The sequence below is a fragment of the Indicator indicator genome, chromosome 24, assembly GCF_027791375.1.
Source record: "Indicator indicator isolate 239-I01 chromosome 24, UM_Iind_1.1, whole genome shotgun sequence".
In the NCBI taxonomy this organism is placed as follows: domain Eukaryota; kingdom Metazoa; phylum Chordata; class Aves; order Piciformes; family Indicatoridae; genus Indicator; species Indicator indicator.
In genome coordinates this window covers 5,586,607-5,601,642 of record NC_072033.1, presented here as the reverse complement: position 1 = coordinate 5,601,642, position 15,036 = coordinate 5,586,607, and the positions used below count along the sequence as shown (strand labels likewise).

General features: G+C 51.0%; 2 protein-coding genes across 2 annotated transcripts in view; one reads left to right on the top strand and one right to left on the bottom strand.

The window, feature by feature from the left end:
- The first annotated feature begins 1,229 nt into the window (after positions 1–1,229).
- Positions 1,230–5,426, top strand: ZHX3 (zinc fingers and homeoboxes 3). The gene is made up of 2 exons (XM_054392154.1): positions 1,230–3,996; positions 5,416–5,426. The coding sequence occupies exons 1-2, from the start codon at positions 1,230–1,232 to the stop codon at positions 5,424–5,426; spliced, it is 2,778 nt and encodes a 925-aa protein (XP_054248129.1).
- A 6,907-nt stretch (positions 5,427–12,333) lies between these two features.
- Positions 12,334–15,036, bottom strand: part of PLCG1 (phospholipase C gamma 1) — a 51,237-nt gene continuing 48,534 nt past the window's right edge. The window contains exons 28-32 of the mRNA XM_054391756.1: positions 14,253–14,367; positions 13,916–14,077; positions 13,566–13,654; positions 12,737–12,924; positions 12,334–12,376 (exon numbers count right to left, since the gene is read on the bottom strand). Of these exons, the coding sequence (XP_054247731.1) occupies positions 12,334–12,376; positions 12,737–12,924; positions 13,566–13,654; positions 13,916–14,077; positions 14,253–14,367 (597 nt within the window). The remainder of the gene's footprint in view (positions 12,377–12,736; positions 12,925–13,565; positions 13,655–13,915; positions 14,078–14,252; positions 14,368–15,036) is intronic.

The following is a 15,036-nucleotide window of genomic DNA, read 5'->3' as shown; positions in this document are numbered from 1 at the left end:
AACACTTGGTTCAGCTCAGGGCCCCTCATTACAAGAAGGACATTGAGTTGCTGGAGCAGATACAGAGAAGGGAAATGAAGTTGGTGAGGAGCAGCTGAGAGAACTGGGATTGTTCAGCCTGGAGAAAAGGAGGCTTTGGGGAGACCTTCTGGCTCTCTACAACTCCCTAAAGGGAGGTTGGAGCCAGGTTGGGGTTGGTCTGTTCTCCCTTGTAAGAAGTGATAGGACAAGAGGAAATGACCTCAAGTTGCACCGGGGGAGGTATAGGTTGGACCTCAGGAATAGTTTCTTCCCTAGAAGGGTTTTGAAGCTCTTGAACAGGCTGCCCAGGGCAGTGGTGGAGGCTCCATCCGTGAAGGGACTTAAAAACCATGTAGATGTGATGCTGAGGGACACAGTTTAGTGGTGACCTGCAGTGCTGGATTAACAGTTGGACTTGATGATCCTAAAGGTTTTTTACCTAATTCTGTGATTCTATGAAAATAATGTGGCCCTGGCTACAGCCTCCTTGCTCCCTGCAGCAGAGCTCTGGGCATCTCTGCAGGCAGAGGTCCTTGGCACAGGCATGGTGCTTTGAGCTGGCCAGGAACTTCCCGACAGAATGGTTGGGAAATGCCAGTTTTGAAGAAATTGAAACGTTCTGTGGGGAACTTGTTGCTATTGCATCAGGTTTTTTTGTGATGGAAAAACCTGGGGTGATGCTGTCTGGTATCACCTCCTGTGTGCTGCCAAGCCAGAAGCCTGTACGTGCAGGGAACCCAGGCACTGCTGTCCATGCTGCAACACCAATGATTGGGTATTGGCAAGGTGAGGGGAAATTTTGGTGGGTTTCCTCCTCAAATGAGATTTTGATGTGGGCCATAGAAGATGCATCTTCGTGGTTTTGATATTAAACAGGTAATTCACAGGTTTGTGTGTGTGAAGAAAGAGTAAATCCAATGTGAAGTCAAATTTTTCCAGTGAAAGAGGCTGAAAATGATTTATTGAGTGAAACAATTAAATAGCAGGACAGTTGTGCTTTGTCTAATGCCAAAGAAACTAACCTCTCCTCTCGATCTGTCTCCTCAGGTTCAGTGGCAAATATGAGCATTCATCAACACTTGACAACAGCTCCTTGGGACATCATGAATTTGCTGGAAGCTAGACCACAGAGCACTTGCAATAGCACCTTTTAAATTTGAATTTAATTTGAATTAAAGCAAAATTAGTCAGCTGGACCAACTGTAGTGATGGCTAGCAAAAGAAAATCCACAACTCCTTGCATGATACCAGTGAAAACACTGGTGCTTCAGGAGACTGAACTGGACACTGTAGAAGATGACAATGAAGGAACAAAAGAGGATGCTCCCGCAGAAGGGCCACCAGCTAGTGATGCTGGTGCCAGTACCAGTAACAACGGAGCTTTGTCCAATGGGCACCGTGGTATTGCTGATGGTGACACTTACATCTGCAAGTCTTGTGACTTTGGGTCTCAAGAGGTTCATCAGTTCTTTGCACACTTGGACTCTGAGCACTTAGACTTTAGCAAAGACCCTGCATTTGCGTGCGGTGCCTGCAGCTTTCTGGCAAACAGCCAGGAAGGGCTCTCGCACCACAACGCAGAGTCACACGCTGGAGAAACCAACTTCATCTGGAGGGTGGCTAAGCAGGACAATCGTACAACTGTGGAGCAAAGTCTCTGTGAGGCCACCAGCAGCCATGACCCTGCGGGAGAGGCCCCTGAAGAAGGGGTGGATGGCCAGTCTGAAATTATCATTACCAAAACTCCCATCATGAAGATAATGAAAGGCAAACCCGAGGCCAAAAAAATCCACACGCTGAAGGAGAATGTGTCAAGCCAGCTGGGCAGTGAGTTGGAGGTGAAAGATGGAGAGCATTCATTCCCAAATGGGTCTGTGCCAGTCAGCCAGCCCACTGCAGGTTCAGCAAAATCTTCTCATATTGTGAATGGCTCCATCATAGGAAATGTGCCCGTCCTGCAGGCGGGCGTTGCACAGCTTGTATCACTGCAGCAGCAGCCCCCGTTGCATCAGCAACTGCCCACCTCCAAGTCCCTTCCCAAGGTGATGATCCCCCTGAGCAGCATTCCAACCTACAATGCCGCCATGGACTCCAACAGCTTCCTGAAAAACTCCTTCCACAAGTTCCCCTACCCCACCAAAGCTGAGCTCTGCTACTTGACCGTGGTAACAAAATACCCAGAAGAGCAGCTGAAGATCTGGTTCACCGCCCAGAGGTTGAAGCAGGGTATCAGCTGGTCGCCGGAGGAAATCGAGGATGCCAGGAAGAAGATGTTCAACACGGTTATTCAGTCCGTACCGCAGCCCACCATCACGGTCCTGAACACGCCGCTGGTGGCCAATCCCGGGACTGTGCCCCATCTGATCCAGGCCACATTACCGGGCCATGTAGTGGGGCAGCCAGAGGGGACAGGGGGGCTGCTGGTCACGCAGCCCATCATGGCAAACGGATTGAAGGGCACCAGCTCCTCCTTCACCTTGTCAGTGACTTCTGTCCCCAAGGTGCAGTCGGCAGCACAGCACAGCACGGTGAGCTCCAGCAACACGTCAGGGGTAAAGGTGGTCAACAGCGGCCAGTCACTGCTCACCGCCTGCCCCACGATCTCCTCCCAGACCTTCCTGGATCCCAACGTCTACAAAAACAAGAAGTCCCACGAGCAGCTCTCAGCCTTGAAAGGCAGCTTCTGCAGGAACCAGTTCCCTGGCCAGGCTGAAGTGGAGCGGCTGACAAAAATCACAGGCCTGTCCACCAAGGAGATCCGAAAATGGTTCAGTGATAGGAGGTACCACTATAGGAACGTGCGCGGCGGCCGGGCCGTGTTTCCTGGAGACAGTGCTCTCGATTCGCTGCCTGAGATAACCTTTGATGCCTCATCTAGAGGAGCTGAGCTGAGCCCTGCAGCGGCAGCAGCTGTGCCAGCCCCTCACCACCCGCCGCGGCGGCAGTCCTGGCACCAGGCACCCGACTTCACGCCAACCAAGTACAAGGAGCGGGCACCAGAGCAGCTGAAGGCCCTGGAGAGCAGTTTTGCCCAAAATCCCCTTCCTGCAGAGGAAGAGGTGAACCGCTTGAGGGGAGAGACGAAGATGACCCGGAGGGAGATTGATAGCTGGTTCTCTGAGAGGAGAAAGAAGAAGGTGGCAGAGGAAAATAAGAAGGTGGAGGAGGTGACTCAGCAGGAGGAGGAGGAGGCAGAAAATGGTGGTAGGGAAGGGGAGGACTCCTCAGATGAGTTCAAAGCTGCAGGTGAAAATGGCTCAGTCGATGCCTCCAGCCTGAGCTCAGCCGAGCGCAAAGTGAGTCCCATCAAAATCAACCTGAAGAACCTGCGAGTGACTGAGTCCAATGGCAAAGACGAGGTACCAGGGGCCAGTGCAAGTGAGAAAGGGGACGGCAGCTCCAGCCGGCCACCCACCCCTCCAAAAGCCAAACTGAACTTCAAGAAAACAGCCCAGCAGCGGCACCTGCTGAAGCAGATGTTTGTGCAGACCCAGCGGCCCACCAACCAGGAGTACGACGCCATCGTTTCCCAGACCGGCCTGCCGCGGGCAGAGGTCATTCGCTGGTTTGGGGACAGCCGCTACGGCTACAAGAACGGGCAGCTGAAGTGGTATGAGAACTACAGGAGGGGAGTTTTCCCCCCGGGGCTGGTGGAGGTCAGCCCCGCGGGGCGGGAGGTGCTGGAGGACTACTATGAGAAGCACAAGGTGCTGCGGGACGAGGACCTGCCCACGCTCTGTGAGCGCTCCCACCTCAGCGCCCAGCAGCTCAAGGTGTGGTTCGCCATGAAGGCGGAGGAGGAGAGCAAGGCCACTGGCCCCGAGGAGGCTGGTGGTGAGGCAGTGGGAAGCCAGAAAGCGCCCTGTGAGGCTGGCTCAGAGGTGTCGGAGAGCAGCGAGTCGTGGGAGCCGGGCGGCCAGGAAGGCAGTGCTGGGACTCCTGACGCTCCTGGCCCACCACCCCCTGCACGGCTTGGTAAGACCCCTGCCATGGGCAGGGCTGGTGCTGCGGGGCGGCTGGGTGAGCGTGGGGCATGGAGCCTTCCCTTTTAGTAAAAGGGTTTAGTGTCCAGTCCTACTGGGTGGGATTTAACCCACACAGTGGTGAAGAAAGCCCCTGGGGAAGGATGATGAGGAGAGTGGTGAGATGCCATGAGTGCTGCTGCCCACCTGCCCCTGCCTGCCTTGGTCACTGGGTCCTGGCTCCACTCAGATACCAATTCTTGGCTTCATTTTAAGCCTAAGTAAAACCAGCAGGAGTGTCTGGTCCTTTTACCTGTCCCAGTTTATTTATGGAGGGGATGGGTATTTATAAAGGAAGGGGCTTGGCTGCTGTGTCCCATGCCACAGCCTTCTTCCATGCCTCCTCTGGCTTTGGGCAGCAGACGTAATCCTGGCGAGAACCTCCTCCCTTCTCTGTCCCCCTGCCAGCTCTCCAGATGTGAACATCCTTGTTGGGTGCAGGGCAAGCCTCAAGTAGTGAAGATGCAGGTTACAAGGAGGGAGAGGACATGGAGGGCTGGTGTTAACAGCTGCTGGCCCTGCCCCTCCTCCTCTTCTGAAAGGTGTGTGTGTGTGTGTGCACATGCATGTGGAGGAGAGGAGAGGTGCTTTCCAGGCTCTCCCTGGGCTCTTCAGAAATGCAGTTGGGGGCTGTTTCCTCCCTGGCTGGGTTCCCACCAGATGGGCATGGCCAAATGCTCACGCTATCCCATCATGGGCTGTGCAGCCCCTTGCCTCCCCCATGCACACAGCTCCTTGCCAGTGTGCTGGGCAGCTGGGATCTTCTCCAGCCCTGCTGCCTTGCTTCAGAGCCTCCCACGCACTTCTGCCATGGCTGCAGGGCTTCAGAGAACATAACCCAGTAGGATCCATTGCTTTCTTCCCCTGTCTGGTTTGGAAGAGGTGGAGCTTGGGTTTGAAAGAGGCCCTGCCCTCGCAGCTGATAGATCTGGATGTGCACTGCCCTGTGCACTTTGCTGGGGAGCAGCTGCAGACTCAGGAGTGGTTTTGGGTGGTGTGTTTGTGCCCATGCCAGGGACAGGGCCGTGCCCCTGCTAGCACCCTCCAAGAGTAGGTTTATGCCATCCAGAGCAAGGTGGTCCTGTCACCCCTTGTGGCACAGAGGCAGGAGGTGCTCAAGGAAGGTGCATAGCTTTGGATTGCTGTGGGCTGTGTTATGCCTCAGCCTTGCTGCTGGCCAAACCCCAGCTCCACTCCCACAATGATTTTTGATTTCCTGGCCCTTATGAATGAGCCTGACCTTTCTTCACAGCTGACTCCATTGAGGCTCCCAAGGAATCCCTGTTACCCTTCCTCCTCACTCAGCACCCCATGTGGATTGCAGGCCCCTGTAGCAAGCCAAAGCATCTCTGACACCTCTGTTCTTTTTCAGAAACAGACTGACCTGAAAGCACCAGCCCTGGAGGATCGGCTTTTATCCTTGAGAACAAATTTTTGGTCTTCAAGAAACCCATGGGCAGGCGTGATCCAAGCCTCAGGAGCAGGACATGGTGATAAAGCACTGCCATAAATGAGACCTTTGAGCACAGCACACAGGAGAGCACACGTGCAAAAACTGGGCACTCAGTGCAGAGCTCTCAGTGGCCCGACTGAGGGCATGGCTGAGAGCTGGCAGAGGCAGGGGGCAGCTTGCACCCAGAAAGGAGGATGCTCTTCTTTGCTTCCCAGTGGACAGACTTTCAGATTTCATATTCATATACCGATGCCTACAGCTGCCTATACAAGCATAACAAATCTCAGGCCTTGTGTAAGCAAGGCCATTGCTTAGATATGGACTATCATGGCACAGTACTTTTTTTCCTTTTTGGTTTTGGTTGGTTTTTTTGGGGGGTTTTGTTTGTTGTTTTTTTTTTTTCATCTGTCCTTTAAGGTGTTTGTTCTCTAAAGGTTGGTGTGGCTGCACAGATCCTCTCTGCCCTTTATGGTCCTTAAGCCCTGCAGTGAAGAGCTTTGCAGGCACACACGTGTCCGTGTGTTAGGAAAGGAAAGGTATCTGAGAAGGAAACAGTCAGTCTTGCATTGAAGTCCAGTGGGAGTGGAGTGAGATTTCTACCCCTGCAGATGAGGTTCAGTTTAGCATCTCTAATAAGCAGCAGGTTCCCAGACCCAGACAACCCAGGAGATGGAGTTCGGTGTCGTTTGTCCTTTGCTGGCTAAAATATTTTTCCCCTGTGCTCCTGGAGACTGACTGCAGCAGGCTATTAAATCTCCAAGTCTCCCTTTAATCACTGAGAACTAGCACATCATAATTTTTCCATCCTGACCTGGAATCCTTTTCATTGTTCAGAGAGAACAAGCTGTTCTTCAGAGAACAAACACAGCGAGCAGGCGGCGTTGCTGTGAGTGGTTCAAGTCATTGTCTCCAAGGGATCAGCAAGGCAGCAGCTCTTCTGCAATCAGGAAGTTTCCCTCTTGCAGCCCTACGTGACAGATCTCCTGCAGCAGTGCTGCTAGCTTCAAGTGTTTGCTCCAGTCCTCTTTTTTTTTTTTTTTTTCCTCCTCCTCCCTTGGAGGTTTTTTTATTTTGGCTTTTTTTTTTCTTTTGTCCCAGTTTATCTGCAATAGTTCTGGTGAAAGAAGAAAATAAATTTCCCAGTTAGCCTTCCTGCTTCCCGCTCCCTGCACATTTGTAACGTGCCCATGTTGTCTTGAGTGGTTGCTGTGTGATGCAACTTGAAGATTTATTCTTTTTTTAAGATTCTTTTCTAATAGAAAACAAGATTGAGAAGGGAAGCTCTTGAGCTGCTTAGTCCAGCCAAGTGCTGTGTCAGGCTGTTCTGTCACAAACTAACCAAATCCCAGCTCAAAATTGGTTCCATGTCTTGCCTTCACTTTTGCTCTTGGAAGGCTATTCCAGAACTTCACTGCCTTTGAATGGTCAGAAACTTTATTTAAATTTCTAGTTTGCATTAATTGGTGATTGGTTCATTCCTGGTTTGTTTTGGAGCCAACATTGTCCTTTAACTTAAATAGTTTTTGGTGTTTATCCACTGATGTATTTATGGAGAGTAGTCATAGCTCCTTTTTTTTTTTTTTCCCCAAGCTTTTTCAGTAGAACATTTTTATTTAGTGAGAGCTTTTTAATGTGGGAGACTTTATTGTTGGTGGTAAATGATATTTATTAGAAGGGTGGGTAGCAAGCCCCAAAGGATCAGATCCAGAGATTTACAGAAAAATCTGGTTTAAAAACAGAAAAGCTCTTTCAGAACCTCTTCCAAGGATGGTGTCTGATTTCTACCTTCAACTGCTCTTGCTTTTCCATTTTTTTTTCCTCATCCCTGCTTTAAGAGGCTGCCTTGCTGAGCAGCTAGGAGTGATTTAATCTCTCAGTGCTTTGCAAGAGGGAGGGCTTCCTCTCACCTGGTGGTACTTGGTGGGTGCTGGTGCTGAGCTCCTTGGGCACATGGTGTGGCCCCTAGGGCCAAGCCTGAGCATCTGCTTCATCAGGAGATGACCTGCACCCTACAGAAAGATGGGACAGCGTGCTGCAACCATTTCTTAGCAGTCAGACAAAGCCTCCCCAAAACACTGTGAGCAGGGGTGGTGTTGGCTGGGAGCACCCTACTGTGACACCTGACTCCCCGGATCTCTCTTGGGAAGCGCTCTTGCTGCTCATGCCATGGTTGGATCATTGGCTCAGCCAGGCAGCATCCCTGCTGCTCTCCTCCAGCAGAGGAGCTGCACTGCAAAGGCAGAGCCCCAGGGGTTCAATCCTGCACACCCTGCAATGTTACAGGTGACAGGGGGGATCTGAGCGGCCCTAGAGCTGGAGGGAGCAGATCTGGAAGCCGTGCAGCCCGAGAGAATGAGTGTGTGTACAGTGTTACCTTCAGAGAACAAATACAGGTAGGTCAATTTACTCTCTAGCGTCTATGTACATGCAGGTTTATTTAAGTACACATATATACAGTTCAGATATGCCATTGATTCTTTATTGCATTAAGATGTACATTAAAAAAATGTACACTTTTACTAACTACTTGCTATATAAGTATGTTGGAAGTGTAGTTTGCCCGTTCAAGGTGATTTTCTGTGGGATTTTTGGTGTACACTTAAAGGCCTATGGCTAATTGGAAGAGTAATCCCCGCTCCATCTACAGAAATGCTGAAGGACCGTGGTGTGAACTGGCCCCCTTGAACCATTTTTCCATGCACTAGCTGAAATGCTTTGCACTTGGATTGGATTTGGCTGGTTTTCTGGGAGGGGGGGGGGGGAAATTCAATTTTGAAAAGAGAAGTCTTGTGAAGCTAGAGGGAGAATTTCCCGGTGTACACAGAAAAAATAGCCTTGAGGGTTGGAAGCTGCTGAGGTTTCTGAGCTTCGTCTCCATGCATTCATACAAGCACAGCAGGAGTTTTCTTTCTTTTTGGGTCAGAGGAATTTTAAAAAGTGGTTCCATGCAGCCTCCCCTCGGACGTGGCAGCAGGGCTGGCAGAGCCCCATTTCGGGGGGAAGGGCAAGAGCTAGAGACAAAAACAAAAAAACAGAAATCGAATTCCCTTTCTAACTGCTACATTCCTTCTTATCTGCATTTTTTTAGTTGACTTGAAATCCCCCTGTAAGTATAAGCTAAAGATTCAGAGGGTTTAGCTCTGTGGCCCTCTGTTTCCCTATTGCACCAGTTTTGAAGCTGAGGAGGAGCAGGTGCCCTCTCCAAACAGGCTCAGGTTGTGGTGCAGGACATGAGAAATGTGTTTGCATCTGAAACTCGAAGGAATAATTGAGAAGTGACTTGACAGTCCCAGTAAGCAGCTCTTCTGGTGTTGAGAGGAAGTGTCACCACAATTCTACACGGTGTGTGAATGTTTATCATCATCTAATCAAAGATGACTGTCTTGACTTGAAAGGAGGGCTGTGAGATAGCAGTTGTGCGGCCAGCATCAGTGAGGAAGGGAAATTGAATTCTTCACCATCCGCTGTGTGAGAGCTTGGGCTCGGCAGGCACGTAGCAACCATCATTTGTAATCCCTGTGAATCTTGTTATTTATGTCTCTGAGGCTGCTTAGATTAAGGGCACAATCCAATTGCTTAATAACCCGAAACCCTGCTTTGAGCCGTGCCCAGCTCGCTCGTGTAGAGGGATGCTGATGCAAGAACAGAGTTACTTGATTCACTACCAGCAAGCCCTGAGATTTCTAGACATGGCTCTTCGTGTCTTATTTTTCAGCTCCTTAACTAGCAACCTGGAAATCATTCTTTTTTTTTTTTTTCCCTTCTTCAGTAGCAAACACTAATCAAACCATGGTGTACAGGCTTCCTATCTCCGAACCATGGTGTACAGGCTCCTATCTCCAGCTGCCTGAGAGCCAGGTGCTGCTGCACATCCAGCTTGCAGCCACAGCTGGAGGAGTGGGCACAGGAGCTTGCTTTGATGCATGGCACGTAGGTATTCGGTGCAGCTGCATGTCCCCTCCCTGCCAGGGACTTGTGTGGGTCACCATGAAAAGCCACTGGCAAAAGTAGCTGCTGGTAACAGTGATGAGAGACTCTGTAGCCAGCCCCCAGCTGCATGCAGAACATCACCTGCCTATCTCTGCTCCCTAGCTGGAGTTACCAGCTGCCTGCTTGGTTAATTTTTGCTGGGTGTCCTCTCTCTGTGCAGGAGGAAAAGGAGGCTGGAGAAGGCTGGGTTCTCATTTAGGATTTGGGCCTTTTTTTTTTTTTTTTTTTTGTGAAAAGCAACCATTTTTGGTCACAAGTAGAAGTGTTGTATTCTGTCTTCCCTGCAGCCCCTCTCAGATTACAGAGGCAGCGTGATGGGAAGGTGATGTTTGGAAGCTGGGGATCAGAAGAGGAAGGTGATTTTTCTGCACTTAGGCACAAATGAGAAAGTTACCATGATTCTGCACCTTCCCCTCATGGTGCTGGTATTTAAAAGGTTTGTGAAATTCTCCCTCCTGTTGCCCAGATGATTTTGGCTTTGCACTTTTTGAATCAGTCGGTGGTCCAGTGTGATTCAGCTCACTGCAGCAACCTCTGCGGCAATTTCTCAGCTGATCACAAACCCAGCAGGGTAAAACCAGGCAATGCTTCACATGGAGGTGGGAGATGAGACCCTTGCAAGCTGTACCTTTTTTTTTTTTTTTTTTCTGCCAATTTAGTTTCTGCTGTATGTTGTGCTGGCAGTGGTCCCTGCCAGGAATGCTGGATTGGCATCACAAAACTTTTATCAAGCAAAGTAAGGCAGCTCTGTTACCTAAGCAGTGATTGATTTTTTTTTTTTTTTAATTATTTTTAATTTTTTTGGGTGTTTTCTCATTATTTTGCCTGTTCCAGTGCAACGTTGGCTGATGTTGGCCATGTTTTGATGGCACAGTTAAAGTCACTTCTTTCCCATACTGCTGGAGGGTGGTTTTAGGAGGACTCTTGCTTACTGGTGCTAGTGAAGGTTGGGCTCAGAATCCATGGCCTAGGAAACTTCTTGCTCAAATTGCACTTTCTCTCTGCCCCATCTGGCTCGTGGTGATGTTATGGGTACGTGGCTGTGATCTCCCCCTTGCACACACTAACATTGCACTACAAGAGAGACTTTGGGAACAGCATGTTGATCACTTTTGGTGCTCAGCAGACCACAAAGTCAGCCTAATGGGGGGTCTCTTTTTTTTTGTTTTGTTTTATTTTGTTTTTTCTTTTAATTATTGTTATTTAGAAATCATGCTGGTGCTGAATGACCTGGAATTTTTTTTTTTTTTTTTTGCTTGGATTTATCCAAAGGAAAATGTAATTGTAGCTGCAATGGGACCTTTCATAAGGGTGGCTGTGCAGCTAGGGAGCAGAGCAAAGGCTCTGCTGTGTAAACCATCTTTGTACCAGAGATGTCTGGGGTGGGGTTCCAGTGGGCTTATTACTGTGTTTGGTTTGGGGTTGTTTGGGTTTTTTGTTTTTTTTAAGACCACAATTTTAGCTGGTCACCTTGGCAATCGTGTGAGACAGGAAAAAGTTTTTACTTTTGGTAAAGGTTTTAAAGAGATTTAAAAAAAAAAAAAAAAATCAAGTGAAGCTGCCTGTGATTGTGAGCTGTGGCTATTACTAGGGCTAGGGTAGCTTGTACCTGCTATGGACTTTACCTGCTCTTGTGCTGAGGGCAAGAACTCCCTGTAGTAACAGTGCCACTTCTGAGAAGTGAATGGCAAGTTTCCCTTCCTTTTGTATATGTGGATGTGAGGGTGGGCGAGGGGAAGAGCTTGCTTGTACAGTTTGTTGAAATGAAACCAGACATTTTTGGTTGTTCCTAAATAAAGAGCGTACAAGATGAGCCTGAGTGGATTGGTGATTTGGGGAAGCCCTTGCAGTGTGGGGTGCTGATGTGCCCAGGGGATGCCTCGGGCTGCTGAGGCCTTCCCTGTGCAGGGAGATGCTTCTTTGTCCAGGAGTGGGCAGTGCTCATCACCACCCTCATGTGTGTTTTAAATTACAGCGTCCCTGAAGGGTGAAGTCCAGCAGCATACTGCAGTCCAGATACCTCCCTCCTAGGAGTGCCCCCTGCACCCTGGGGTCACTGCTTATCCCCAGTTTGGTTCAGAATAGCACGGGCAGCTGTGGCACAGCTTGGTTTAGTCTTCACCTGGGCCAACTACTGGTTATTTTTAAACCCCAGTTTAAAAATAAGCCAGAAGGGAGGATGAAGCTGGGCTGCATCCTCTCCAGCCACAGCCAGGTGTGCAAGGGGACAAACCACCAGACACTGAACCCCACCACACATGTAATACTGACACTTTTATTGTCATTTAAAGCTAGGGTGGCCTTGTAAATGTAGAGTTTCACTACTGGCCCCATAGGCAGTGGCTACACAGGTAGGTAGATGCAATGCCACCAGGACAGAGAGAGGTGCTGCTCGGTCACTTCAGTGCCCCCTTGCCCAGTAGTGCCCTGGGAGCAAGTACAGCGGTGGATGGCTGCAGAGGGGCTCCAGCAGCAGCATGGGAGGGGGATTGCCAGGAATACAGGCACAGCAGTGATGGCAGAGGGCTGGTTGGAGGATTTTGGTCTCTTCCTTGCAATTATAGACAGTTTTGTCTCTCCCCCTGACGGCTGGCAGGTTGTACACGCTGATGCGCTTCATTAAGGGCTTGGTGATGAAGGGTGGGGGGGGGGGGGAGGGTGAGTAGGGAGGGTTTTTTCCAAATTTTTTTTTTTTTTTTTTTAGTTCTCTGCTGGAACACACTTCAGCAGAGAAACTGGAAAAGCTGCCTGAAAGTAGGCCATAGCAGTGCCGTTTCCATAGAAACCAGTTCACAGCGTGCCGTGAGATTCACCAGCACTGGAGGGGCTTTTGCCCGCCGAGATGGGCTACAGCCGGTTGTCCCCGTTGACCCGGGTCCTCCTCAGTACCCTGCAAGGGGACACAGACAGAACACAGCTCAGGATCACCTGCAGTACTGTTCTGGTGTCAAAAGCTACCCCAAAGAGCAAAGTATCCCCCGCACCCAGGGAGAGCAGCATTAAGTGTGGCGTGGCACCTCCTTGTCCCCACCCCACTCCCCTGGACCCCCAAGCAAAGACTGCCCCACGGCTTGGTACAACTTTCAGGCTGAAACGTAGGGCTTCCACACAGTAAACAAGGCTGCAGCTCCCCTCAGGGTTAGTGGGAGGCTGCATTTAGCTGCTTTCATCGAGGAGGCTAAATGTTGGCAGGGGGGAGATGGATGGAACAGGTCTCATGCAGGGAAGAGCTCCACCAGCCCTGGCCTACCTTCGCTCCCGGCTCTCAAAGTGATCAGCCAGCTGCTCCTGTGACACGCGGAAGTCCTCAAAGGGCTGCTGGTACCGAGACTCGAAGGACCCCTCTCTGCCTCTGCTTGCCAGCAGCTGGCTGGAAGCATCCCCTGCTCGGTCCCGTAGGGCTGAAGCACTGAAAAGGTTTATTTCACCATTCTCCTGCTTAGATCAAGAAAAAAAAAATACAGTAGTAAAGGGGTTGGGATGTCTGAGTGGAGGTCTTGCAAAGGACCTGGCTGCCTGGCGAGCTGCCACACAGGGTGGCCAGGGGTCTTGGGGTTTGCAGCGTGGAGCTGCTCTGTCTTTAGCAGCCGTTGCTGGCTCCCACCAGCATCATTTTAAATGAAAAAATAGTAGAAACATCTGCCTCTGAAGGATCCCTGCCCTCTGCTCATGCCAGTGTGGACAGCCCTGAGCTAGCCAGGCTCCATGATCCTGAGCTAGAACTTTGCTGGAGCACAGACAGGGACTGAGATAGAGTAAATCTGCCCCATGCAGGTTTGCTTAAAGGGATTTCCATGCAAGTTAAACAGAGCCCAGGCAGGACCTAGCCTGAACTGCTGCAGCTCACTGCAGGAGGCCAGCCCAGTGCTTGCTATCCCCCTAGCCCTCTGTGCATCCCTGCAGAGCAGTGCTGAAAATTGAACTGTCCTGCACACACACAAGCCAGGCAAATGCTGAGCTTCTCTGCATTGACTGCTGCAGGGGGAACAGAGCAGGGCAGGGGGCAGCAGGCAGCACTCGCTGCCTTTGCTTCTCAGCCCTGTGGCATGGTCACCTTCCCATGCCTGGCCCAGCCTCACCTTGCTAGGGAAAATGTCTATCTTGACAAGCAGCGAAGCCAGCTCCAGGTTCTCGCTGTAGTTGTTCTTCAGGGGTACAGCTCGAAAACCTATGACAGAGAGAACCCTGGTGTCACTTATGGCATAGAACTCAAAGAGGTCTTCTCCAACTCCCCCAGCTTCTCCCAAGTGGCAGTCGGTCATGAGGCATGTTAGAATATGGCTTCTTCCTTTACCTGGTTGGGGATGTGCCCTGGCATGGAGGAACTAAGCCAGCCTGGGGCCTGATAGTGTCCTCCCATGAAACTCAGCGTTAACAAACTAGTGAGGACCACCACCATACCCACTCCCTGCTTCCCCAAGCACTTTACCTGTCTTCAAGCCTTTCACCAGGAAGGTGGCCTGAGCCAGGAAGTTCTCATCGCTGAACATGTCCTCCTCATACACCACGAAGCGGAGGAAGGCAAAGTCAGGATTGCTAACCTGAAAGTGGAACTGCTTCGGGGTCCAGAGAGGGTTCAGACCATTATCCGCTAGGAAGAAAAACACTTTGGTGAGTGGGCAGCCCCTGCAGAGCCCACCAGGGCTGATGCTGAGCTCATGGACAGACCCCATCCCAGGGCTGGGCGTTGTTGCAGTGCCCATGGCTCAAAGCATGGTCAGGAGCAGTGGTGCCTCCCTCTCCCTTCCCTTCACTGACCCACTCACCCACGATCTCTGTTTTCTGCTTGGCATTGTCGTACTCGGCGCCAGACACCTCCACCTCCACAAAAGGACAAACAATTCCCCTTCCATTTTTGGGAAGGTGCCGGGCCCCTAAGACCTGGGCAGAGAGCAGGAGAGACTTGGTAAGAGACGAGAGCAAAGGAAAAAAAAAAATGTGTTTGCATACCAAGACATTTTCTTTCCAACTAAATCACCCTGGCTCAGATACCTGGAGAGAGGAGAGACCCTGACAGCCAGCTTGGCTCAGCCTGCCTCTTGGAGGGAAACAGCTCCCACGCCTGGAAGCTGCTCCTCTGTTCCTGCTCACCAGTTGGACTTAGAAGCCATCAAAAAAGGCAGCTGAACTGCCCCAGGTTCGTGTCTACCACATGCACCCCCAGGCCTGGGACCACAGTATCCCTCTCCCAGGCTGCCAAGCTGGAGCTGGGCTGCCAAGCCCAATCACCTTCCCTGCCTGGAGGGCTGGGCTGGACACCCTCATCCTTGTCAAAACATCTTGGCCTTCCTGCCTTGGCTTGAGCATGAAGAGTAGCTGCTCTCCACTGCTGCTCTGCCTCCTGTTCCTAGCACAGCCTGTGCTCAGCACAAATGCAACCTGCTTCCTTGCAGGAGAACGCCAGCCCAGCTCCCTCTTGCCAGCGGCCATATGTCACTCCAGAGTGCTGGCGGCACGCTGCTGTTGCAGGGGAAGGACGTGCTGCCAACGCTGGATCATGTGCTTTGAGTCATGCTGGGCTCCAGACAGCTTCACCAGCCGTGAAAGCTG